The 27,367-nt window shown below is 52.8% G+C and overlaps 1 protein-coding gene across 1 annotated transcript in view; it reads right to left on the bottom strand.

Moving 5' to 3' along the window:
• Positions 1–27,367, bottom strand: part of Col27a1 (collagen type XXVII alpha 1 chain) — a 119,354-nt gene that overhangs the window by 44,950 nt on the left and 47,037 nt on the right. The window contains 12 exon segments of the mRNA XM_036178180.1: positions 2,018–2,062; positions 4,296–4,349; positions 5,537–5,581; positions 6,479–6,532; positions 6,664–6,717; positions 9,925–9,978; positions 10,633–10,686; positions 11,839–11,892; positions 14,591–14,635; positions 15,158–15,211; positions 21,207–21,251; positions 23,139–23,192. Coding sequence (XP_036034073.1) covers positions 2,018–2,062; positions 4,296–4,349; positions 5,537–5,581; positions 6,479–6,532; positions 6,664–6,717; positions 9,925–9,978; positions 10,633–10,686; positions 11,839–11,892; positions 14,591–14,635; positions 15,158–15,211; positions 21,207–21,251; positions 23,139–23,192 — 612 coding nt within the window.

The raw sequence follows: 27,367 nt of genomic DNA, 5'->3' as shown, positions 1-27,367 counted from the left end.
CCATGTCAGTTCTGAGTTACGCTACTGCCTATGAGATCTTGGAAAAGCTACTTAATTTCTTAGGGCCTCAGTTTTCTCATTTGCAAAATGGGAGTCATAACAGCTCCCGGCACGGGGCTGTTGGGGGGGACTGCAGACGCTTGTGTCTAGCACTTGGCAAAGAGCCTGCTACCTCATGGGTGAGCAATAAATGAAGCTGTTACTGTGATTACAAGCAGGGCCTGTGGTGTGAGCTTGGGGGATCTTTCCTGGGGAGCCTGTGGTTCTGCCAGCAACAGGAAATACCCACCCGTCTGCTGTGGCCACATGGAGAGGGGCTGGTGTTGCTGCATGCCAACAGCCACTGCAGGAGCCAGTGCTGAGTCTCAACCCAGATGCCCTTCCCTCCTGCCGCAGTTTGTGACTGACAATGGACCCACAGCTGGGGACTCCGCTGTCCCCGTGAGCCAGGACCATCCCAGGAAGGGTGTCTACCCCCTCTTGGCCCCAGCTCAGCCACTACCCTTTTGAACACATTGTTGATCTCATTTTTCCTCCCAAGTTTGTGACCCAAACTGTCAATGTGGGCCAGAATGCAGGTTTCTTAATCCAGGATCCAGGTCTCTCTAAGCTTCTATGAATGGAATGCAAAGGGTCCAGGAACTTGAACAGAAAAATTCACAACTTTTATATAAATCACCTTCTCATCAAAATGTTGTGTTTTTCTTTAAATACTAGTGCATGCAAACCAGCCCAGTAGAATCCAACACGTGCTACTGTTCATCTGGTTACATGTCACTACAATCAATCCTACACAGATCTCAAAACATCATTACACTTGAACACGGACTGTTAGGTATCATTGTTGGGTGTATTAATTGAGAAGCAGACACATGTATGTCACATCTGAACATATTTTCTGTATGTATCTTGATGTAACTGGTTCCCTTTGAATCTTTCACTTTTGACTTTGTGCACTTAAATCTACTCAGAGAAGCGGATTCATGGGCTTCCTTAGTTCAGCAAAGGTATCTAAGACACAGAAAATGATCAGGGCCCTGGAGACAATGATTGCCAAGGATCCCAGTGTCCTAATGGTCTAGGGTTCTAAGTATTTCTTTCCCCAGGGCTGACTATTAGCATAACTATGAACTTGAATTTGCGATTTTTTTTTTCCAGTCAGGAAATAGTTTGAGGTGGCAGCAGCCTTCCTAAGCTCCCAGCTTCCCACAGAATGTGCTCGAATGACACTGGAAAGATTTCAAACACGTTGACCCACACACACACACACTTTAATTCCTATCTTTCTCTCAACAGATGCCACAGGCCTTGTGAGGAAGCCTGTTGTCGCACGTGAGTCTCATGCCAGGGATGGCACTGCTGGGCACAACTGAATCCTTATGAGCTCCCGGTACTCTTTTTCCTCCATGTGTGAGGAAGCCCTCCCAAGGCTCCTAGAGGATTCTCATTTATAGGAGTGGAAAACATCTCCCCAACTCTCCCTCTGTGCCCCGAAGCCAAGCCTGAAGGAGGCAAGCCTGAGGCCTGGAGGGAGGCCCCAAGGTGTCCATCCACACAGCACCCAGAAATGCTTCTCTAACTGGCAGAAGAGGGTGATGAACCTCAAACTTGCTTTCACTGACTAGTGGCAACCATTCTTTTCCTGCTTCCCAGCTATCCAGAGCCTCGGGTTTGAGTTGCATCTTCTTTACAACTTGGAGAAGCCTGGACCTCGAGCCTCTGGAGAGTATCCGGATCTATTTCTCTAGCTAAGTGAACACAGTCATTTGGGGGAACACTCTGGTTTAACCCTCTGGTTCTAGGAGGTGAAATCACATTAAGCCTTTGCGCAAAGACACAAAACATTGCATTCAAGAGTCAGGCCTTAGGAAAGGACTGTTATTCAGGGACCTCACTTCTTTGAAAGTGTGTGACAGGCCTGACTCTGGTCTGTTACCAGCCTGAGGACTGAGTGACAGCCTAGCAATGTACTTGGCACAGATGAGTGCTCACCATGTGCACACCATCACTAACTTACCTGTTCACCCACAGGCCCTGGCCGTCCAGGTTCCCCTGGCTCTCCCTGCAAAGGGACATAAAAGAGGGTAAGTCAGGACAGGAGGTGGGACACTGAAAACACTTGAGGAAGTCCCCAGGGGCAAGTGGCCTTAGGTGTCATTGGTGAGAATGAACCAGAAATCCCATCTCCAGACTTTGGCCTTGAAGAAGAAGAATCGAAAGAGTGCTCCCCAATACTACAGCCATCCACTCCCTCTGAGCAAGGTCCCCCAGCATCCTGACACTCCCCAATACTACAGCCATCCACTCCCTCTGAGCAAGGTCCCCCAGCATCCTGACTCCTTTGGGACTTCAAACAACCTAACTCACTTTGTTAGGGTGGGAACTAAGGTCCAGAGGGGTGGAAGGACTGTGCCACAGAGCCAGCAGAAGGAGGGCTAGTATTGGGACCATGGTCAACCTGACTACGGCCCATTTCCATGCAGGTCACCCACTGCAGGGAGAGCTGGGAATTGCAGGTAAAGATCATTAAGAAGCTGAACCTCCACCCTCCCAAGCTTTGCCACCAGCACAACTAGTCTTGAAGAGTCTCGTCTCTGTACTGGGCTCAGCCCCCCAGCTTCTAGCACTTGGTGACCTGGCATGGCTTTGCCTGGCAGCTGCGATCTCTGTTGGACAGATCTTACTCTGTGGGTGGCCATAACAGCCACAGTCTCTCCATAGTACATGAGTGGATCAGTGATCAACAGATACCCTGAGATGAATCTGCCCAGATGTATCACCTTCCACCACAGAAACCTAACTAGTATCTGAGGGATTGTGGCAAGTCCTTGGAGGGCAGGACACATGATCACAGGGACAGGAACTTGGATAGAAAATATAACTCCTATGTCCTGATCATAGTCTCGCCCTCCCCTTGCTTCCTCCCCAGATGTCATTCTTACAAATGCTGGCCGGGCCAGGCCAGGCACATGGCCATTCATTCCTTTGGATGGAGGTTATCCCCGGGACTCAAGGGATCCTCGGACTGTTTCCTACCCCCTCTTTTCCAACCCATTCATAGACTTAGCCCCAACATTGCCAGGGCCTTCCTTGGAAATGATGATTAGTCTTCATTATCAACGTGGCTGGATGCGAAATGGAAATGAAACACACAAGTGTGTCTGTGGTAGCATTTCTAGGGAGATTTAACTGACACAGGAAGATTCACTCTGAGTGTGGGAAGCACCATCCCAGGGGCTGGGGATCCAAGAGAATAAAAAGGAGATATCCAACATCCCCCGCTTTTAGTTTCCTGCTCTGGCCAGATGTGAAGAGGCCCAGCTACACTGTCTGGCCACCATGAACTCCACCACGCCTTTTCTGCCACGGCAGCCTGTACCTTCTTAAACTGACAGCTGTCATAAACCCTTCTTCCTTACACTTTCTGCCAATTTGACCCAGGCTAGGATCCTCTGAAAGGGGGGAGCATCAGATAAGAAAATGCCTCCATAAGATCAGGCTGCAGGAAGGCCTGTAGGGCATTTTCTCAATTAGTGATTGATGTAGAAGGGCCCATTCCATTGTGGGTGGGGCCACCCCTGGGCTGGTGGCCCTAGATTCTTAAAGAAAGCAGGCTGAGCAAGGCACAAAGAGCAAGCCAGTAAGCAGCTCTCCTCCACGGCCTCTGCATGAGCTGCTGCCTCTGGGTTCCTGCCCTGTCTGAGTTCCTGTCCTGACTTCCTTTGATGATGGACAGTAGCTTTTGGTGATGGTATTCCATCACAGCAGTAGTGATCCTAACGAAGATACTCCCTTAACTAGTTTTCTGCCAGATATCTTGTCCCTGAGATAAGAAGAGTAGCCCACTCCCTTACAGGGTCAGTTCTTGTTTGGATCATTTTAAAAAAAGAAAAGAAAAAGGCCCATTAACAAACACAATACATATTTATTGTACACCAGGGGCCACATGGAGGCCCAGAGAAGAACACAGACATCTCTTCTACTCCAGGAAAGCACTGCCAGTCTCTTGCCTCTGCTCAGTAGAGGAAGAAGGCAGGTACCACCCCTGCTCATCTCCCATTTCCAGCCTGTCCCAGAGTGTCTGGACTGTATCCCATGACTTGAACAATCCCCCTCTGCTGGACACTGGCTATGTCTACTTCCTTTTGTCTCTTCTGTTACCAATACTCCGGTTTGAATACGGACCTTCTCCTCCCTTTCACTAGCCATGAGATTCAGGGCTTGTCCTAGGGCTGTCTATGTCAGATCCATGCCCTCTTCCTCCACCCCCATCCCCAAGCACACTGTCTCCTCACCTTCGAGCCATCCAGGCCAGGCCTCCCAGGAAATCCCTTCCTTCCAGGCTGACCCTGCAACAGAGAGGCACATGAAAGGGGCTACCAGGGACAGTGATGAGGGGCCCTGGAGAACTCTAGAAGTCCAGCACAGGGAGTTACTATGCTCTGGAAAGGACAGTGATGTAGATATCCAATGTCACCAGGCATCCGGACAAAGAAATTCAAAGATGATCTCCAGCTATGTGACCTCAGCATTGCTTCCTCGATCCCTGGGCTGAGCTGTCATAAATAGGGACAATGACCCCTGATTTTTATGGGAGAGGACAAGGAGAGGTTGGGCAGAGCACGTGGGCACAGGGTCATGCGGACTTCCAGTCTGCAGTCTTCCAAACACGGTCAGAGAACTCTGAGATCCCAGGGGTCCCTTTGGAAAGGTCAGGTGAGAAAGCGCTTCCCAGCAGCTGTGAGATGTCACCCGCCTCTGTTGCTTCTGTCAGGGATGTGGTGGGATTTTTGGAGACTTGTGACACACGGTGTCACCAAAGACTAACTCAGATACAGAAGTGAGAACCCAGCTGACTTCACCAGAGTGACCAACATCCAAGAGGTTTGCAAAAATGGGAAAGCAATGCCACACTTGTCCATGCTTTGCTTCAGAAAGTATAATGATTTGGGACCAAAAAAAAAAAAGGGATTTCTGCTTATGAGAATGGGCTTATCACTAATTTCCACTGACTTCATACACACATGTAGAGTGTGCTGGCTTTAATTATTCACATATTCACAGTAAGAGATGACCCACGCTAGCAAACACTCTTGGGTGTCTCATCCTTTCTGAGTGTAAAGAGACACTGGAATCAGAAGGCTGGGGGTACAGGTGGGCAGGTGTTCTGCAAGGCCGCTGGAAGCTGGGGAGAGAATGTGCACCTAGGCTCTGGGAAGCCACCCCACATCCTAGCTATGGGACCCAGGGCTGGACCTTCCACCCCTGAAGCCTCTGTTGTTCCTCCCAGAAAGAACTGGGCAAGGCCAGTGGCTCCTGGGAAAACCCACGAGTAAACAGCCACATAGAATCCAACACAGTCAAGCAAGTAGTGAAGGCCACCAACACTCTCTTCTTAGGCCACTTCTTGTGTTCCCTGACTGGCCGGAGGCCTCCCTGCCGGCTACTCTCCAGACCACTAGCCAGATGTTGTCCTTCCTGTCCCCACTGGCTCAGCTCCAAGAAGCCCTACGTCCTCCTGGCCAGCAACACTCACCTCCAAGCCTGGGACTCCTGGTGGTCCCGTGGGTCCTTCATCTCCCTGGAGCAGGAGGTCACAAGAAAAGAAGAAAGACAAAGGAGAAAATTAAATGGGATTCCTGGAGAATTTGTGCTATAAAGAGGGAAATGTGCAATGTCTCTCTCTTCTCTCCCTTCCATTTCTGTTCCTGACTATGATTCTCCAGCTCTCCACAGGTCACAATAGCCTCCAGGCTGACCCTTCTGGAGCAACCCTGCAGCAAGTATCTCCAGCTTCCAGGAAAGCAACCCCATGCAGTGACTCCCAGAGTCAGCACTGGAACTCTGCCAGACCCACACCCAGCTCAGAGAAAGGATCGTGTCAGCCAAGGCCTGCTCGTGGTTGCTCACTCTCCCAGGGCAGTGCACCACGATGCCAGTCAAGGCTCGTGTGCAAGCAATAGCCAGGCTGCCTGTGGAAGGCCCAGTAGGCCTGAGGCCAGCTCCTCCCCACCAGATACAGGTAAACTCTGCTGACATCCCAGCTAGGTAAGGCGTGGCATTCCCATGATGCCCTCATGTCTCCCAGGAGCATATCTGAGAAATAGCACAGGATCTGAGCAGGGACTCTGGGCTGAGCCACACCTGAGTTCTAGTCAAGGCCCTACCCGCTATTAACATGGGGCCTGGCAATCATTTCCCTCCCTGGACCTCCAAGGACCTGCTTCAAAAAAGGGACCGACACTTCCTATTCTCCCATATCAACATGATAAACTGTGATAGGTGTGGAAGGAAGTCACTTGTCCCACTAGGCCAGAGAAGAGTCCCAGGCAGGGTTGTAATGGAACAGATGCTCTGGTGATGAATTTGACGTGGCCCTGGCCCCAGTCAAGGCTTTGGTACCCTGGACAGAGCCAGCTGGGTGCTGAGACAGGGTAGAAAAGGCAAAGAGGGACAGGAGGGGACTAGGCCATCTCACCTCAGGTCCCAGCTGCCCAGGGGGTCCAGGCAGGCCTCGGGCTCCAGGCTTACCCTGGGGAAAGAGAACAGAAAGGGTCTCAGAGGCAGTACCTCCACCTAATGTTGGCAGGACTCTCGAGTAGGGCAGCCAACTTGCACCCTGAGATTTCTTCAGCTAAGGGCCTTAGGTGGGAACGGACTCACCTTCATGCCTTCAGGACCATTGTCCCCTGGGGGGCCAATGTCTCCTGGGAACCCCTGTGGGAAAGCAGAGAACCAGGTCACCTGGGCTACTTGGCAGGTGCTCAGAACATGTCACCCCCTCTCCCCCCGAATGCCATGGGTGTCCACCCCTACCACTACTGTCATGTGACCTGAGGTAGGTCAGCTACTTGATCCCCTGTCTTCAGTCCCCAAGACTGACTTTGCAGGGTGGCTGAGAAAATACAGAAGGAACTGAACGCAGTGACCTATGTCTTTAATCTTAGCACTGGGTGTGGGAGGCAGAGACAGGAAGATAAAGGGGTCAAGGTCATCCTCAGTTACATATCAGGTTCAAAGACAGCCTGTGCTGCATGAGACTTGTGGAGAGAGGGGTGAGGGAACAGAGATACGGAAGATCATTCAGGAACACATGAAAGCTGTCGCACATGGTCATCTGACTCAGAATGGAGTCTCGGGCCCCGGGAACACTGAACTCTGAGTCAGCCGCCCTGTCTGAGATGCCTTACCCACGAGCCACATTCATCCTGTGGGCCATGACATGCCACACTGGTTGTACAGAGTCAACAGCTGATGTCCTTAATCACGGTCCCTCCTATCAGAAGCTAGCTAGCATTCCTAAGATCCCCAGAGTGCTGGCCTCTGTGACACACTCCTATCCTGGCCTGCAGCTTTGAGGGGCCTCTCCCCATGGGTGACCATGCTCCAGATAGTTCAAGCCTGGAGCAGAGAGGCCTCCTTCTCCTCTACACCCAGGTGCCTCTGCTAGGGACCCCTCTCGTCACCCCTGAGGCTTGTTTCTATGATAGCTGGCTGCTACAGGAGCAGTGTCCTTTGGCCTAGCTGTGTCTAGTGGGCCAGGATGGGAACATCCCTCTCCGTGTTTTATGTGGAATACCTCTGGTAATCCACCTAGAAACCCGTTAGCGTAGGGCAGCCCCACTCCTTCCTGCCTGCCAGCTAGAAATCAAGGCCCTTCATTTTTTTCTCCTGACTCTGTGACTGAAACTCCCCTCCCACCTTTTCTTTTCTCCCCTTTTAACTTCACACTACTAATTTCTGTTAAATCCTTTTGTCTTTTTTTCCCCAAGTGGTCCTGAATATTTTTTTCTTTTTTTTTTTTTAATTTTCATTTTATGTGCATTGGTGTTTTGCCATGGGTGTAGGGTCCCCCGGAACTGGAGCTAAAGACAGTTGTGAGCTGCCATGTGGGTGCTGGGAATTGAACCCAGATCCCCTGGAAGAGCAGTCAGTGCTCTTAACCACTGAGCCATCGCTCCAGCCCCCGAATATTTTCTTCTTTAGAAGTCTCACTATGCCATCCAGGCTAGCTTGGAACTTGCTAAGCAGACCAGATTGGTCTTGAACTCCCAGAGATCCCCCTGCCTCTGCCTCCCGAGTGCTGGAATTAAAGGTGTGTGCCACCACACTAGACACACAGTCCTAAATTTGGAGCTAGCACATTGAAGTTCCATCAAAATGGGACCCACATCCTGTCCTGTTACTCCTTCACTGTGTGATGGGCAAGTTACTCAGCCTCTCTGGGCTTTGGCCTAGAGAGTAGTTTTAGATAAAATGCCTCACAGGGCAGTGCTAAGATTGAAATGAGCGATGGAAGCCAAGTGCTTAGATTGGCACCCAACAGGGAGTACACAGACAAACTTGTATCCACAAGAGCATGTGCTGGGAAACCACCCTCGCCTGGGGTTGCCCATCTCCTGTGTGGACACACCTGCCAGGCTGTGACTCAGTTCTGGTGTTGAATGAAAGAGGCAATGCAGTCAGGAGCCTGTGAGCAGGGGCTCCCTCCCAGCTCCTGAGGGCTAGGTGCTGTGCTAGCCAACAAAGACACACGCGCACTCACGGCTTCTGCTTCCACCGGCCCGAGCCACCCCTGGCTATGGAGTCAGCCAACCATAGCAGCACAAAGATAGGCCAGACAGACCCCAGAGGAACCCTGGGAGCCAGAGTCCAGCTGAACTGCTACTGCAGAGTGACCCTAAGGCTTCAAGCCTTGTTTACCCATTCATAAACAGAGGCAGCTCTCCTGCTCCCCACCTACCACCCTCGCCATGGTATGGCAAGTTCTCCTCCCTAGCTGCTACTCAGCTCCTGGCCCAAGAAGAGCCTCATCCATCCATGAGTTCATGTTCAGGAGTAAGCTTTCCTCCCTCATTGGCCAGGCTGCTGGGATATCCAGACTCAGGAGACTTTTTCCACATTGAGCAGCGGATGGAGGAGAGGCCAAGTTCATTTGTCTAAAGATAGGGTTGTGTCCTGGCCAAAGTCAACAGAGTGAAGAGTCAGACTGTGGCTTTTAGGAAGCATGCCCTCATCCATCGGGGAAGGCTATGAGTGATCTCTGGAAAGCTCGGGAGCAGGCTCTTGCCTTGGCTGCAGGAATCTCATGGAGGAGCAAGGTCCTGAGGTCAAGGAGCTCTGGTGGCTGGGGACTGGGTGGTAACCAGCCTGAGATGCACAGAAACCCTGGTTAAGGCAGCATGCTACTGTTAGAGGGGACCAGGTGAGTGGGGCTAAAGTGAGTGCCTACTTGGTGTCTATGGCCGAGCCTCGAGATGTCCATCATCACATGTATCAGCAGCTGCCAGTTGTTCTCCACATCCCCTGGTGCTTCACTGGCAATACCATCCCACTTTATTTCACATTCTTCAGCCAATCCAGGGGCTCCCTTCCCTCCCTACCATGTCTAGGAGCACTGAGCCCTGAGGAGCGGCCAGGGAAAGAAAGGTTCAGAGCAGTCCCTGTGAGTAAACCCGCAGCTCCAAAGGGACATGGACAGCAGCCTTGGAAGGCTTTAGAGATGGCTCTGTGGGAACCACAAGTGTCAGGCTGGCCACCACTAGGGAAGGACTCTGAGGTTAGCTCGCGGAGCCCCTGGGTGAGACAGGACAAGCTGAGGAGGGAAGGAGAACACAGAGGGTACTGACCCGTGAATTTCTCTTTTCCTTTTGGTTTTTGATAGAGTCTAGCTGCATAGTCTAGGCTGACCTTAAGCTCCCAATTATCCTCCTGCCTCTAGTCCCACTGAAGTGCTGGGATCCTAGCATGCACCACTGAGCCCATTTCTAGCCTTGGCCTTGTCTCTCATTTTATGGATCCCTAACAACTCCTTCACCATCTCTGGGTACAACACTAAGTTCTACTCAGGTGTAGGGGACAGAAGAGGGAGACAGAGAGAGAGAGAGAGAGAGACAGACAGACAGACAGACAGACATCACATACCTCAGGACCAGGAGGTCCAGGAAACCCAAGTGAGCCTTTGTCTCCAGCTTTGCCCTGTGGGAGATGTAGGATCACTACACAGACAGGATTAGCATGGGCCCTACCTTTCACCAACACCCTATCCTCAGTTGAGGGCAGTTGGAAAGTTCTAGAACTACACAAGAGAAATCTGCCTAGCTGGCTAAAAAGAAGCAGCACCTGCAATGTCTTCTGCCATGTGTTCCAGCCAGGAGACCCAGGCAGGCCACTCAAGCCTTCAAAATCTAAACTTCCATGTCTAAAAATGGAAGCAGCCATCACTGCCCACCCTCTGCTCCTTGGGTGTGGGCACGTAAGGAAAGTGACAAAGTGTGTGTGTGTGTGTGTGTGTGTGTGTGACACACGCTAACATTCAGTGTCATGAGATGGATGACATCAGTAGTGTGCATGGGCATGCAGAGTCTGGTTCCAATTAGAGTCCACTGGTGTGCAGGGCCTGGGGCCATTCTGGTACCCAGCATGACTCCTGCCCCTCAGCTTCAGAAACTGCATCCAGGAAACTGGCCAATGGCCATCTGTGCCGCACTCTGCTCAGCCCCAGGACTGCTGGAAGAAGGGAAGTCTTGGATGTGGGTATAACCCCAGCTATGGTCCATAAGCAAGTAGAGGGTACTGGCCTCAGTATCCCAAAGGTACAACCAGGTGGAGGGATGAGGAAGAGGAACTTACCAGAGGCCCTGGCTTCCCTCGGGCACCTGGGAACCCTGGCAAGCCCTGACTCCCCTGGTGAAAGAAAAAGCAGAGTTATCAGAGCATAATCATGCCAGGAGCAACCACAGCACCCTTCTGCCAGCCCATCTTCAGGAAGGAGGAGGGCCTCCATTCCCCGCTGCAGGCTTGGGCTGAGCTCACACTTGTTGCAGCCCATGACCTGGGTACCAGGGTTGGGAGTAGCCCTGACCTACTGTTCAGGACCCAGGGAATCTTCGTCCATACTAGCCCTACAGTGCCTTCAGGCCACTTGAGATCAGAGCCCAACAGGAGAGCAGCCAGGCCTGTATGTTATAACCTAGACATGGACACTGGGGTCAGGGCAGGCCAGCTAGAAGGAAGGGAAGGGGGAACTGGTCAACATCTGGGCCTGGGTGGGCTGGCCAGGAAGGCCAGATGGGGCCACATGGTCAACCCCAGGCAGAGGAGCTATTCCCAGCAGGCCACAGCCGGCCTCTGGAGATCAAGGCCACCACGTTGTTCCTTCTGTCGCCACAGCTAGTCCCTCCCTCTCTCCCTCTCTCCCTCCCTCCCTCCTTCTGGCCAGCTCATCCTGAATTTTCAGTTGAGTGTAGGACCAGAGCAGAGCTGTCAGGGCAGTCGAGAGCCCTGTTCCTCCAGGAATCCAGTCTGCAGGAGGTTAAGCACACGTCCCCAAACCAAGGAGAAGAGTACTGTGAGTGTGAGACAGACACGTGCCCAGGACATCAAAGGCCACTTTCTGAGAAAGTGTAGGGGCAGGGGAAGCATCTGAGCACGGTGGTACAGAGGCCAGGGGTGGGTTCTGAAAGGGAAGGTGTGTGTTCAAACAGCATGAGGCTCCCAGGGTAGTTTAGTGGTTCCGCAACACAGCCAAGGGGAGAGGGAAATGTCAGAGGGTCCCAGAGACTGGGGTCCTGTGCCACTGTGAGGAGCACCAGAACTTGTCCTTAAGGACAGCTGGGGACCATTGACAGTGTGAACAGAACAAAGATAGATGTGCCCTCAAAAGGACAATTTGGGGATCATTGGAAGGACAGACAGGGATAGGTAACAGTGGCTGGCAAAGAAGTTCAGAGGCCACTATGAAGTCCAGTGGGTGGATGGGAACTGCCACCTGACAAGTGGGTCCCAGACCAGCAGGAGGAGGATGAAGGTGGGGCCAGAGGCACCAGATAAAATTACCTTGTCTCCTTGGAAGCCGGGATCTCCCGACACACCTGGGACCCCTTGTTCACCCTGAGTACACACCAGCAAAGAGATTATAAGGGGGGAGACATGCAACCCAGTTTTTCCCTACACAGCAGACCCTGTGGAGCCTTGCGGAGGCTGTTCTTGCGGCCAGCAGTAGCCTTGGCTCTAAAGCGGTCAAGGTCCCATGCCCTAGGTGGCCCAGGAGAGCCCCAGGGTGAGGGGAGACCTCCCACTCCACAGTTTCTCAGAGCACCGCCAAGGCCACCTGGCCCTTTTGTAGAGAAGACTGGTTTCCTTGTGGGGCAGTTTCTTCACCCTGCAGGCTCTTCAGCAACCATTGATGTCCACACGCAAGGGTGGGAGCTGCAGGGACCACAGCCTAGCCACTATGCCTGCTGGGAGCTGCCATGTCTTCCTGTCCCCTTCCACACCAGCAGCTGGTTTCTAATGAACCACTTTTAATCAGCAATTGTGGGAGTCACCAGAAAGCTGGCTAGTTCAGATTGTGTGCAACAGGAATCAAATGGGCCCTGACTGAGCTCTGGGTGGGTCTCTTCAGAAGGCTCGGTGACAGGGTTCCTCTGCTCCCTCTTGGTCCAGTTCCGGTAAATGAGCTAGCTCTCCCCAGGCCAGCTGGAAAGGCACCTCCCTGTAGGACTAGAACCATCTCGAAGCCCTTAGCCTACTAGCCCATCGCCTTAGGCTACATTACAGCAGCCTGCTCTACATTGCAGTAGCCTCCTCACTCTGGTCCCTGAGACCTTATGAATCTCTAGCAGCTCCAACAAGTAGAAATCTCAGAAGACCAAGGTGGCCGTGAAGGCTGTGACTTGGCACACAGCTGTATCATCAGAACAAAAATTGGAATTGAAAGCTTTTTTGTTTGTTTTTAACTTGCTTTTTAGTTTCTTCTTTTTTCTTTCTATTTGGAAAATCTTGTACACGGTCATAGAATTTAGGGAGGTATTCTCTCTTTCCCTCTCCGTGTGTGTGTGTGTGTGTGTGTGTGTGTGTGTGTGTGTGTGTGTGTGTGTGTGTGTTATATGTAAAGAAGGGCTGAAAATATTAAAAATATGAGAAAAGGAAAAGCTTAAAAGTCATCTAGGAAACTAGGCCATGACCTGGAGAGCCAGGCTGAGCAGGATCCCCCTCCAGGCTGATCTGAGAGCCTGGCTGTGGGGTCATGGAAAGTCAGAATGAGCAGGAGAACACAGGGATGAATGATGGCTCTGTGGTCCAGGGAGGGCTTAGAGGCAGCATGGATACGGCTGCCAGAGCACAAGCTGGACACCCTGGCCCAGCCAAGGGCAGGACAGCAACTTTGCCTCTCTCCCTCTTCCAAAGGGGCCTTGAACGACTTGGTTCAGTTTGTTGCAGAGCTGAACATCTCCAGCACCCCTGGTGGCCCCACCAGCTGCTGTGACAAGGACATGATAGCACTAGGCTCATCTGCATGTTTTCCAGCATTGCAGATTGGCGGCCAGCTGGCCCTGCACAATCGCCCGTGCAAAGCCCTCTGCCACAAATTCTTCTTCTCCTTGGCCAGGACTTCAGTTATTCCACAGAGCTGTCATCTCATGCCTCAGAGCAGACAGGAGGGTACCGGGACCTCCCCCCATCCCCCCCCACTCCACCCCCCCAAGCCCTTCGTTTTGAAAGGTAGAAGGTCTGGGAGGACAGTAGCAGGCAGAGCCTAGAAAGGCAACAGAGGCTTAGGCATGACGGGAGAAATCAGAGGTAGTAACAGGTAGAGAAATAGCTAAAGTCACTCCATCTTGCTGGCTGCCTGACCACTTCCTAAGAGCCCGGGGAATTGGATCAGGTCCATAAAGCACAGACTTGGATTTGATCAACATCTTCCCTTCTCTGAGACTCAGTTTCCACAGTTGTCAGTTGTAGTTTCTAGAGCCAGTGACTTCCCAGAGCCTTGCTCGCTCGGACCTTATGACTTTCATTCTGTTCAGTGATTGGGACTCTCTGGGGACCCAGGTGTCTCAAGAGTGCAGAAGGAGCCTGGGTGAGGAGGGCCTGAGCGGTAAGGCCATCTCATGTGGATATTCAGGGGGCCACCCTCAAACATGCCATATACCCTTTGGCATTCCGGGTTCACATAGAAACTGAACGGAAAGAGAGAGCTGTCTGTACAAGGCAGAGTACTCTGGCCTGGTAGCTGTCGTTCTGAGGCTGTGTGACCTAGGCTAGGTGCTACCTGTCTCTGGGCTCTGGGACTCATCTCGCCTTCCCAACAAGGTTTGGCACAGGGTTGAGACAACCAAAGGTCAGTGGCAGGGCTGTTCAGCACGGGCCTAGGAGCAGCTTTTTCAGTGGCAGCTGGGGAAACAGGTGGTGCTTGCAGACTTCCCGAAGTGTTTCAGCCTAGGTGCTCTCTAGGGCTGAACTCTCAGAGCCTCCCAGGGATACAGGGCTGGTCCTGGGAGGTCTCTACCCTCCACGTTCCGAGGCAGTGACCCCTGCATGCTTTGCTGTGATGCTTTGCATTTGATATTCAGAGGTCAGCCTTGACTTAATGCAGACCCCTGCTCCCCTTCCGATCTATCTGTCTCAACCATCGGACCCTAACACTTGAACCTCACACACCAAGAGAGCAGAATAAGCCAGAATGGTCGGCGCAGAGGACTGAGGAGGGAAGCCACAGTGTGCAGCAGAGGAGCCAAGCAGGTCCAGGTATCCCGGGGCAGGGGCATGAGGTAACCCACAGGCAGTAAGGGAGAGTTCCGATCACCTTATCACCTTTCAGTCCGGGCTCCCCCACGCCGCCCATCAGTCCCTGAAAGAGAGGCCAAGGGCACAGAAGTCAGAGACTGACATGCTTCAAGACCCTGAGCTGGCCCCCACCCTGGGGCTCCAGATTCTGATGAGCCAAGGGGGCAGTGATGCCCACCTCACAAGGCAAAGGCTTGTGTGATGAGCAGAGAGAAGCTTCAGTAACCCTCATCCCTGAACTCAACCCAGAGCAGAGGAGGCTGACAGCTAGGGCCTGGGCTTTCCTGGGCAAGTCTCTTCCACTTATGCGGACCAAGCTCACTGCTTACCACAAGGGTTTCTACATCCCTGACCATGAGTCCCACATCCCAGAACCACATTAGCCTCCCATTCAGCTTGTGGATTTAGTGTTCAATAAAGATGTCTGGCCTAAATGACATACAGATGCTGGCCGGCTCTCAGGCCAGAGAACTGAGCTCCCAGCCAGCCTTTCCCATCTCCCCTCCCAGTGACATCAGATGGTGCCCTTCTTCTGGGGTGCCCAGTTGAGGTGGGGCCTGAACTTGGGGGGCCTCCATTAACTTACCTTCATGCCTTTGGGTCCTGGGTAGCCAAGTGGACCCAATGCTCCCATGTCACCCTGGGAAGAGACAAAGAGGAAGACATCATGAGAGGTGGCCCTGGGGGAGATCTGGGAGGGAGGATCCCCCAGATCCCAGCAGCTGGACTGAAGATGTAGTTCACACCCTCGGGCTGGTCTTGGAATTAGGAGTGTTCTGCCGTTCACTTCCACTTGGAATCAGAGCCGGCTAACAATGCCTGATCTTGGCCATGTCTCAGTAGCGGTCACACCCCTCCCAGAACTTCTCATTAGACAACAAGACCTCTGTCCACTACATAAAGGACTCATAACTTCTTTGGACTTCAGTCTCCTCTGCAAAATGGGGACCAGGATTCTCTGCTCTGGGGCTGCTGTATGCGTTAAGTGTGGGTTTATTCTTTGGGATTAGGGATGAGAAACACTTCCTGCTCCCTAGGGCAGCTGACCTCACAAGGCAGCAAGGACAGGAGGCATTCTGGGTACTCTATATTATCTACGTTCCCTAAGATGCAGAAATGGCTCTTGGACAACAGGTCGGGGATCCAGCTTTGGGTCAGGAACAACAGGACTCCTGGGCTCAGGAGGTTCGGTGACCCCAAGGGTATTCTCACAGGAGCTCCCGATGGCTGGAGGGACATTTCATAAACCAGTCGGCTTGTCCCTCTGCCACTACACTAGAACTGAACAGGGAGAGTAGCAACACTTTGTGCTCTTAGCACTGGTCCAAGGAGCAGCTGAGTTAGCAGGTGAGAGGATGTCTGGGGCAGTGTGGGCTGTCACAATTTAAGAGAGGCTACTAGCATCTAACAGACAGAGGTCAGTCAGGGGCCACCAAAAATCCTGCAGTACACAGGACAGATCCCAGAGCAAAGGGTAACCCAGCCCCAGACTCAAAAGTGCTGAGGTCAGGGAATGCAGGCTTAGAGCAAAGCGGGTGAATTTCTTCATTCAAATTCCACTCCGTTCCGTCAAATGTCACTCTGCACACTCTCTCATAGCCACCCCCAAGCTCGGCCATAACGTGTTGTTCCAGGGGGGAAAAAAGCCATTCTTTTCAGCTTGTTCATCTTCTCTCACTGACCCAGCAGGCTTTGCGGTTGCAATCAATGTACTTGAGCTCTCTGGGCATCGGTTCCCTACTCCCCTGTTTCAGACTCTTTGGACTCCTTGGCAGAGGCCCTGAGGTTGGGGCACAAGGTCAGCCCCGGATAGGCAGGCTGTAGAATTTGACCTCATGGTCCTGTTGGAGCTGCTGGGAGACACCTGGAGTGAGAAGAGAAGCCCGGCAGCAGAGACTGCCCCCGGAGAGCCGTGGAAAGGCTGGGGGACCTGCAGGTGGGTAGCGGAGGGAGCTTTCAGACTAGACATGCCCATCCCTCCCTGCCTGCAACACAGGAACTAGCCCTGGGCTGCCTGTGTGACCCTGGAAGGCATGTACCCACTCAGGACTTCAGGACTGCCACTTGGCTGGGTTCAGCCCTCTCTGCTGAGCCTTCGCTAGCAAATCCTGCTTCCGGTGTCCATCAAGAAAAAGAACACCTCGGTCTAACAACGGCAATCATGACCCAATAAGACAATTGCAGGACACGGAGCAACAGAGTCCCTGATTCCCCTCTACTCAGTTACTTCTTACAACTCTGGCGGGCCACTTTTTCTACCATGGCTGATGCACCAAAGAAGAGACCAAGAGGCCAAGAGGCCGAGGCTGCAGCCATGTCCAGTTCTGAAGTCTTTGGAGGGAAGAGAAGCTCACAGGCAGAGTTGGGAGGGAAAGCCAGCCTTCCAAGGCTGCATTGAAAAAAAAAACCAATCCTGGGGTTGGGGATTTAGCTCAGTGGTAGAGCACTTGCCTAGCAAGTGCAAGGCCCTGGGTTCGGTCCTCAGCTCCGGAAAAAATCCCTGCTGCCAGTCCCAAGTGGAGGAGGGTGATGCCCATGGTCCCCATGGTATGGTGGACAGAGAAGCACTGTAAGAGATGGCTGCCCCCCACCTAGGGTCCTGGCAGAGGGTAGAGGTCCAGCCAACAGCTCCAGGAACTCATGGCAGCTTTTCCTGTGGCAGCCTAACCTAACGGCAGTTTGTGTGGGGACTAGAGTCACGAAGGCTGCAGGATGAGCATGTGGTACATTCAAAGGCTGTGTGTGTGTCGGAGAAGGGGCTTGACATGAATACACATCACTCCAAGGGGGAATACATTGTGGTAAAAGGACCCTAGATGTGAGGACTGCAGCTGTAGGGCCTTAGGGGAGGCAGTAGCAGCTGCAGAAGGTAGGTCCTAGAAATACGCCGTCCCAGATTGGCCTACAAAGGGAGGGGAAGGGACTCTGTGGGTCACTGTCTCCAGAGGACATCTCAGAGAGCCTGACTGCTGAGTGTTCCCATGAGAACAAGGAAGACCCTTAGGTTGGAACCATGCCTAAGCTCCCAGGCACTACTTCACACCATTCCCTTCCTCTCCAGGCCCCCACCAGGATCACAACCAACACAGCTGAAAGCAAGTAAAGCTCCCTGCTGTGTGTCCAATTCCAGGGGCAGCTGCCGAGCTTCCTCCGTCCAGCCCTCCCTAGCCAGACTCTGAATGATGCACTGGGCCGTTAGCAGCGGTTCACCACTGTTCACCCATGCAACCAGCACAGCAATTACAGATGAGGAAAAAGAGGGTCCAGAAAACCTGCCCTGGAAGTACTGAGTGGGGCAGAGGCGGGACCAGACCTCAGGACTGTCTGTCTGTCCAGGTGTGAATCCATGCTTACAAGTCCTGGTAGCCTCTGACAGCAAGAACCCAAAACCATGTCTCAGGCATCCAGATCAGGGTTTGCAAGGGACCTTGGAGGAAACCTGTGGGTTGCCAGGGCAGGACCCTTCCTCCTCCCCAGAAGTCTCTCTCTCCTTCCAGCCTTGAGGTTCCTCTTCAGCTGTGGCATCCAGCCTGTAAGGTCCCCAGCCCTTGGCTCACCTGTGTCTTAGCCTGGTGTGCTGGGCTGACCACTGAAACTGCTAGACCTTTGTTCCTGTAACTGCACCACTTGGCTGTGACCACAGAGCTCTGTCACCTCCCTGCTCTAGGGTCTGGGGTCAGTTGACTCCACAGAGGGTTGAGTATATCTTGGTTTCTAAGAAAAACTGACCATCAAAGCATGGAATTCCCCCCTACACACACACATACACACACACACACACACACACACACACACACACACACACTCAGCTGAGCACCCATACATTCTAGAAAATCATTTGTGACTCAGTCGCAATTCCTCCTACAGCTCATGGCAGAGACTCTTTCCTTTCCCGTTCCTCAGGAAGCTCCCTCAGGCTCTGAAGTTTCCACTCATCAGAGCTCCAGGACAAGAGAAGGTTCTCACTCAGGGCTTGGTGGGCTCAGGTCCAGCCTGGTGACCTCCACCTAAAGGTGCCAAGATGAGAGGAACTTCATTCTGGCAGAGAAGGGAGTCCGAAAATAGGCCGAAAGAGGCTGACAGGGACCGGAGAAAGACCCCGAGAGAGGGAGGCCGGGGGAAAGAGAAGCTCTTTGGAAACCCTGTAGGCATGGGGCTGAGAACTGTAGGCAGACCCAGCGCTCAGCCCAGAAGGAGACAGGAAAGGTCCCTGGACTGGAAGATGGGAGTACTGGACTTGAATCAAGCTCCTTCTCCTGCCTTGTGTGTGACCTTGACCTGGGGTCTGTTTCCCCACATTCCACAGAGACACTGTAAGCTGCAGCATCAGGTCAGAACAGAAAGAGGGCCGCCCAGTTATATTTGGATGTTAGGTAAATAGAACAACATTCTAGCACAAATGTGTCCTAAACATCACATCTGGCATCCAAATCCACCTGTGACTTGCATTTTGTCTGGTAGTTCCAAGTCTGGAAGGAACATGTCACGCATCTGGAGGAACATCACAGAGTTCCTCCATAGTCTGGGTCCACAGAACCTGTTCATTCATCCAAACAGAACTCATTCTCTTCTCAGGACCCACCCCAGAGGATGCTGGGATAATGCCAAATGGGAGCACGTGCCAATGATGACTGTCAGAATGTGGGAGTACCCCCTTTGTAAAGCCTGGGGCCAGTATTGATCATACTGAAGGAGTTGAAGAACAGGAAATGGGCATTTGACCCGAAATAGCCTCTCCCAGTGACAGTGAGGGTAACCTGGGCTCAAGACAGGAAAACACTGGAAAATGAGGGCTATACTCAGATGGACCAGGGAAGAAGAGAGTTTCTAGCACCCGAGGTGTTCACCTTGGAGCTTAATGGTCATACGCTCTGGTGATCTCTTCAGAGCTTAGAAAAAAAAAAAAAAAAGACTTCCAGCCTGTTCTCAGATTCTCATGGCACACACTGCCAAAGAAAGTACTCAGCAAAGTTCTGTTGAATGAACAAAAGAGACATGTGTCTAAGTTAATACTTCCCCATCCCTAGCCAAGGCAGACATCACTGTCAACTGTAGCATCTTCAGCCAAGGAGGATATTACTAGCTAATGATAGAATCCCCCTCCAAGGCAGATATCACTAGTCAACTGTAACATGCTCTCCCACTAAGTTCCAGTGTGTAATACTATCAGACACAGAAAAATAAAAATAGCGATTGTTATGATTATTACTGCTTGAAGCCTTTTGGTGTTCTAAACACTGTGTACATGAATGTGTTAAACCATACCACCAATCCGCCAAAGGAAGTACTACTATAATGCCCATTTTATAGGTGAAGAAACAGAAAGGCAGGAGGGGAAGAAATACATTCAGGACAGGGATTATATGAGTAGGTGAACTAGGACTCAAACCCAGGAGGTCTTGTTCCAGGGCCCAGATTGGACTACACACATCTGTGGTCCCAGAATAAATGAGGGCAATAACCCCCATATTACAAATGAGGACAGGGATCCCATGTGACAGAGGGTTCCTGGGGTTCATAGAGGTAAGGTCATCATTGGAGATCAGAACCAAGAGGTTGACGTGGCCCGCATCCCCTCACCTAGGCTCTGCTCCGACCTGCCTGAGCAGGAATGGAGGGGACCCTGGGCCCTGGGCCCTCTTCCAAGGACAGACTGCCTGGGGAGTGGAGTGTTCGCTACTCCTCCTACACCATCTTCAGCACAGGTGTTGGAAGAACAAGCCACCCCTCGTGTCTGGGGAGCCACCTCATGCCCCCGCCACCACACCACAGGTTTCACAGGGCCAGAGCAGAGAAGCAGATTCTATGGGGCATTTCTAGGTTTATCCCAGGCTCTGGCCTCTCACTGGCCCTCAGGGCTGAGTCAAGACTAGCTCTACAGGCCAGTCAACAAGCCCTATGCTGAGTGACAGAGCCCCCTGCCAAGGCCTTTCCAGACAGGAACAGTCAGAGGCCCTGTGCCCTCCTGCTCCCCGGCCTCTTAGGCCCAGCCTCTCAGCAGATAACAGTTGAGATAAAGATATCGTCCATGGGCTCAGAACTTAGAGTGCTGGAGCTGGCCACACTGTCCCGTCCTCCTCTCATCCTCACAATCAGGAATCCAAGAGGACTCTGCCCATCTCCACTTTACAGACGAGGAAACTAAAGCCCAGGTCACACGACAAGGATTCGACAGCGCCAGGACTTGAACTGGGCACTCTGGCTCCAAAGTCAGTGCTTTAAGGAAAAGGATGAAGAAAACTGCCTATCATGCTCTAGAGTCTCTGCTTCCCTGCGAGCCACAGTCTCCCTCTGGGCCTGAGCCCTTCACAGGCTCAATGGCCTGCTTCCACACTGACCTACCCGCCTGTAAGTCAAGGGCCAGGCAGCAAGCCTAAGCATGGTTGGCAGCCCCATACTCCAGGACTCATCTTCATGTCATCAACGAGGCTCAGAGAAGGTGGGTAAGCTGCCTGCAGTCACACAGCACAGCTTTGCCTTTACTCCTATGTCCTCGCTTCCCGTTCTCCCCCTCATCCCTCTGGGGAGTTGACGGAAGAGGCCCTCCTGACCTCCCCTGTGGGTCCCTTGCCTGCTCCTTACACCCTGGCTATCCCATCTCTGCCCACCGTGGGCCTAGGCATGTGTGTACTTACAATGAGGCCGGGGACTCCTGATGGCCCTGGCAGACCAATTTCTCCCTGAAAACACAGAAATCAAGGTGGTGACTGCCCTGTCTCCCTCCACACCATACCCCACACAGGTGCCGACTGGAGCATTGGGAGCAGACTGCCCCTCTTCCTGACCACAGTGCCTAGGTGCTCTTTCTTTTATGATTGGCCTGGGTTTGAAGAAGACACCCCCTCTACCATCTATCCCACCTGTGACTTCCAAGCCCGGCACCTAGCATGAAGGACAGACACACGGGTGGGACTGGACCCAGGCCATAAGCAGGTGGAGGTGTTTTTCTCTCTTGGAGAGGACGCTGGGATTTCAGAGGTGAGTGGTCCACTCAAGGTCAGAGGCAAGCAAAGAGGGAAACACTAGGGCTCCATCACCATTCAGGCTCTCCAGGTCTGCGCATTCTTGGGACTTCCCGGATGCCATGGGAAGGTCTTGTTGGGGCCAGAGGATGGGACAATGTGGGACTGACCCTCCAACTCCAGTCCCCAAAAGCTTTATAAATTGACCATCTATTGTCTACACCAGGATAAAAAACAAACAAAACAACAAAAAGGAGGGAAGAGTCTGGCTCACACTCAAAACAGATAGTCATGAATCAAACCTTGAGGTTCTGGCCGCTGATTAACAGTAAGAAATGCCAGCCTCTCCCAGGGCTGTCCTTATTGATACAACTGTGGGACTTCCCTGATGGGAAATGACTTGTTCAGGTCCCTCAATAACTCCATGGCAGAGCTCATGCCAAGGCCAGGAAATTGTTCTATTCCTCCAGACCCTAAGGAGAAACATGTCTCTCCCAAGCCAGGAAACTCCCAGAAGGCCATATCCTTTGGTGTGATGCTAACCCACTAAGAGGCGAGTCTGTGGGAAGGGCCTGGCTCCCCCTGCAAACCCTTGAAATGCATCTTGCTCCACCTGGAGACCCCACACCTCTTTCCTTACCCCTGTTCTTCTGTCCCCCCCCACACACACAGGCCCATTCCTACTCTCCCTTCCCTCCTCTGTTCCACCCAGCCCCCCTAGCCAAGGGCAATGGACTAAGGAGATAGCACTAAGACCACAGACTACCTTATGGACACGTGGTATTAATGACCATTGTCCACTGAACACCTGCAGTGGCCAAGACCTTCCATTCTCTAAAGCATGCATTCTGACCTGCATTTTGAGAGGGAAACTGGGGGGCAGGGGAATGAACTAGTTGACCATGGACAAACTCCACATTCCTGGCTCGGTCAGGCCTGGGGGATCTTTGTCCCTGAGGCATCTGGGTAGGTCAGAAGCATTCATGCCATAGCAATGGACCACCACATGCCAGAGTGTGGACGGAGGTCCCAGGGACACAGCTGGGCATGGCAGTCTGGTACCAAGCCCCAGGGAAAGTCAAGAACCTGAGCAGGTATTCCTGAGAACACTGGCCATGGTCTGCACCCCAGGCTGACATTAACGTCCTCTACCACCCAGGGCCTGGAGCTAGGACAAGAAAGGAAAGACAAACGGACTCCCCAGGGAGACCAACACATGGGCCTCTGCACATTTACAAACTGTAAAATTGAAGATGTCTGTGAACTTGCCTCTGCCTCCAACGAAGCTTGCAGCAGCTGGCTTTACCAAGCCAAACTACCTATAAATGGTCCTGGTGCCTCCTCCAGGTGGCAGCTGGGGGTTTCTTTATCAGACAAAAGCCCCAGAGACCGGCACCACCTACAGCTAAGTAGGCAGGGACTCTCCCAGGAGGCCACAGAAACCCACAAAAGAAAGGGACTCAGAGAAGTCTTTCCATTTTTTTGCCAAGATTACCCAGCTAGTAGGGCATGGGCTGGGGACAACCCAGGTCTGTCTGACCCCCAAACTCAGGCTCCTCAAGTCTGCTGTTCTCTGGCCTGTTGGCAAGCACTGGAGGTACTTACAGGGTTCCCATCAAGTCCAGGAGGGCCTCTTTCCCCAAAGTCTCCAGGGAAGCCCTGAGGGAAGGACAGAGAAGAAATAGGGAGGTTAGTATTCAAGGTTGCAGTTTGGCTCTGAGCCACGCCCCCAGGGGATGCAGGAACAATGTCTGAGCAGATTCATGCCTCAGATCTGGGGTTCTGAAGTCCTTCCTGCTACCCACAAATACCAGCACACGTGGAACCAAGGGACAGGCCTCAGCCAATCTGAGAGGCGGGACAGGAGCCCTCCCCAGGTCTGGGACTTGGTCCCAGTATAGTGGAAATGATACAGACCGAGGCAGGAAGCTAGGCTCAGACGTAGGCCTTTGCCAACTGGCTGGAGTTTGTAGTGCACCTTTCTCACCCGTGGGCCTCAGTTTCCCCACTGATCAAAGGAAGGCCTCTGTGGCCGTGCTTTGCACCTCAGAAGCCATACTGTGGAATTCCCATTCCTATGTCACAAGCTAAGGCTGTGACAGGGTAAATGGCAAGGGAAGATCAGCACTATGGCCACAGAGAGGCAGGTCTGGCCCTTCAGCCCCTCTGTGACCTGATTAAGAAGCCCCACACCCCTCAGGGAGCCAGGCAGCTGGAAAAACATCAGCTGCAAGGAGGCGGCAGGCAGTGGTGGGGGTGGGGGATCCACTCCTACTTCAAAGGAAAGGGAGGGATGCAGCTAGAGCCTGTAAACCCCTTCCCCTCTTCCAGTTCCAACTGTGGCTTTCCCAAGGTGAATGGGAAGCAAATCTCACTTTTGCCTGACAGAAAGAATGAACGCAAATATGGCCAGACTGTGAAGGAGGAGTCTCACACTTTGGCTTGCTACTACTTCTGGAATATCCAGTGAGAGCAGGAAACCAAAACAACAACAAAACCAGACACAGTCCCATGGACTGTACCAGAGCGGAGAGCCTGACTCTGTATCTGCGCATGCCTGCATGGGAGCGCACAGTACAGCACAGGCGAATGCCTCTGCTCCAGGAAACGCAGAAACTTCGATCCTCTGGGACCAGGTTGCTGTGTCCGCACGCAAGGCGGCGGCACATAGGTCTGACATTCATGCTGACTGCTGACGGAAAGGTGATGGATCCTATTTAACTGATGGGGAGGCTTGGGCACAAAGTCACTTGACCAAGACCTGAAAACCAATCTGCGGCGGCTCTGCTGGGAGCCTGGGCTCTGTCCTCTGTCCACTTCCACTCCTGGGAGTCTCATCTGGGCCCCGCCCGGGATGAGGAGGAGAGGGAGTGTCCACAGTGCTTCCATCACAGTCCTGTCTTGGTGCAGTGCATCCAACCCATACACGTTCCCTCTTCCCCTGCCCCTGGACTCGGCTAGCTGATACTGTCTCCAATCCAGATCCTCTGTCATAATGCTGACTGCTGTCACCTTGTGGGACAGGAGACATCTGTCAGGTGGGCTGTGATATGGGACACCTTCTGAAGGCACTGACTTTTCCTCTGTGGTGGTTGCTGGGGTGTGTGGGGGGGGGCAGGGTAGGAAGGCAGTCCCTCATAGAATGAAGGCAGTATGCAGCAGCAGCCCTGGCTGGCTCCCTATGGTCCCAAATGGCAACGCCTGGGTATTGCTAGTTCTACCTGGCTTCCCCAGGCAGCTGTGTGATGTGCTATGGAGGGGCTGATCCCCAAAGATGTAATAGCCAGGCCTGACCCCTACACAAGGCAGGGGAGGAAGGAGACCTTCCTACATGAGGTTCCCCTAGCCTGGGCAACCTGGGGATTTATTGGTCCATCCTGTGTGCAAGGCCTGAGATTGCTAGGTAGCAGCAAACCAGGTGGGCTCTGCACACAGGGCAGCTCCAAGCTGGCTCAACACTCCACTCAAAGCCAACAGCCAGGCCAACAGCCCTGAGCCATCCTGGATCTACCACCCAGAGGGACAGTCCTGAGCTATCCTGGATCTACCACCCAGAGGGACAGTCCTGAGCCATCCTGAATCTACCACCCAGAGGGACAGTCCTGAACTATCCTGGATCTACCACCCAGAGGGACAGTCCTGAGCCATCCTGCATCTACCACCCAGAGGGACAGTCCTGAGCTATCCTGGATCTACCACCCAGAGGGACAGTCCTGAGCTATCCTGGATCTACCACCCAGAGGGACAGTCCTGAGCCATCCTGGATCTACTATCCAGAGGGACAGTCCTGAGCCATCCTGGATCTAACACCCAGAGGGACAGTCCTGAATTATCCTGGATCTACCACCCAGAGGGACAGTCCCAAGTCATTCTCGATTCACTACTCAGAGGGCTCGAAGAGCCTGGGTTATGTCTGCTTTACTTCAGACAACACTAAGACCAGGGAGAGACTCAAGGCATTGCCTTCTGAAAGTTGACTCCAAACTCCGATGAGACCCTGCTGCAGTTCAGCCAGCCTGGGAGCCACAGAAGGACAAGGCCATGACAGGAACAACCAACCCCAACAGACCCATGAAAGGGACTCTGCTTTCGATATCAAGAGGTTCAGAGAGGTTAAGAAACCTGCCCAAAGACACACAGCTATGGGACAGCACAGTGGGGATTTGAATCCAGGCAGTCCGGCCCCAGAGCTGGTCTCTTGGTATTTACACTGTGTCACCAAGCATGGACAGAGGAACTAAAAGAAGCTCAGCATCTCAAAGGCCATCCCAGCTCTGGACTAATGCGCACTAACTCTGGCTCTGCCTGGATGTACACAGTGGCCTTGGGGAACAGCTCTCCTTCTCCATCTCCAGCATTGACTCTAATGGATGGGCAACGTCTGGAAGTCTAGGGTTTTTGTTTAAAAAGACTGTTAGGAAACATGGACGCTTTTAAGGGTGCTAGAATAATTATAGGTGGTCTGAGCCGCAGCAAGCCTAGGCGAACAGCAGTTTGCTGCACTGGTGGGTGACTGATCCACTCCCTAGCACATGGCCACACCCAGTGGCTACCCAGGGCCTCTGTTCTCTGCCCAGCTGGCCATCTAGTGCCTACTGGCTGTGCCTGACGTAAGTGTGATGATACGGCTGCACATCAGCCTATGGCAACAGGCACTTCCTTCCTCTGTCTCCCCAATCCCTGACAGCAGCAGCCTGGCCCATGGCCCAAGGAATGAACTTGGCTCACTGCCGGGCCTGTTACGTGGCTCCTCTGCCTCCCTAGGTCGGGCCCCTCTGGGACTGAATGCCTCTTACTGTGAGCAGGACCAGGACCAGCAAAAGAAAAAAGGCTAGGGCCAGGCTCCACCCTCTCTCTGGATGGCAGCAGTTCAGAGGGCCTGAGGTATAGACGGCAATGTGCCAAGGGCTCAGACCTCTAAAGGTATTTCAGTCATGCTCCTGACTCCAGAATCTGCTCTTCTGTTACAGGGGTAGACACAAGGCCAGGGCAGCCTAAGTATTCAACAGATGACCTCCTGTGTTTCACTCTGTCTCCTAGCCTGTAAACCTGCACCCTAGGCAAGACTGAGCTAAGTAAGCATGCAATGCACCATTACACCACTAGTCGGGGTTGGTACTCACCACGGAACTATTCAGCAGCCTCCAGACACAACTGACTTTTAAAAAGGTATAATAGTTAATTTTTTTTAAGGTCTGGAAGTCCCTGCACAAGTCTAGCCTGCATCCTCCCTACTGTACTTGAAATGTGCTGATGGAGAAGGCCCCCTGAGGTTCCCAGCTCCCTTACTTCACGATGCAGTTCATGCCCTACCCTGTCTGTGAAGCCAGGTAGGAAGTCCACTGGAGTAATTTCACCAAGGGAAAAGAGATGGAGACAGGCAGACAGAAGTCTCACAGAGATCCCTGGGACAGCTCTGGCTCACATCTAGATGATGAAGACCAGACCTCCAGCTCATCTGTTTGGGCCTCAGTTTCCCCATGTGAGAATATACACTTCCTGCTTCCCTATCTGATGTCTTGAAAAAGCCCAGGGCAGGAAGCCCTGTCCTGAAGCAGATAGCTGTGTGTCCTCGGGCAAGCACTCACCATCTCTGAATCACACAGTGAGAGACTGAGCCAATCCTGGGCCATCTGGTCCAGCGTCAGGATTGCCTTCCTGACTCTATGCATGCCTGGCCACAGTAGATAGGTCCAGGCCGTCCACAGCACTGTGGAGTTAGCTGGCTTCACCAGGCACCCCAGTGCACTGATGTGTGTGTGTGTGTGTGTGTGTGTGTGTGTGTGTGTGTGTGTGTGTCAGAGAGAGAGAGAGAGAGAGAGAGAGAGAGAGAG

This window comes from Onychomys torridus, chromosome 2 (genome assembly GCF_903995425.1).
Source record: "Onychomys torridus chromosome 2, mOncTor1.1, whole genome shotgun sequence".
Classification (NCBI taxonomy): domain Eukaryota; kingdom Metazoa; phylum Chordata; class Mammalia; order Rodentia; family Cricetidae; genus Onychomys; species Onychomys torridus.
This window is presented reverse-complemented; position numbering and strand designations above follow the sequence as displayed.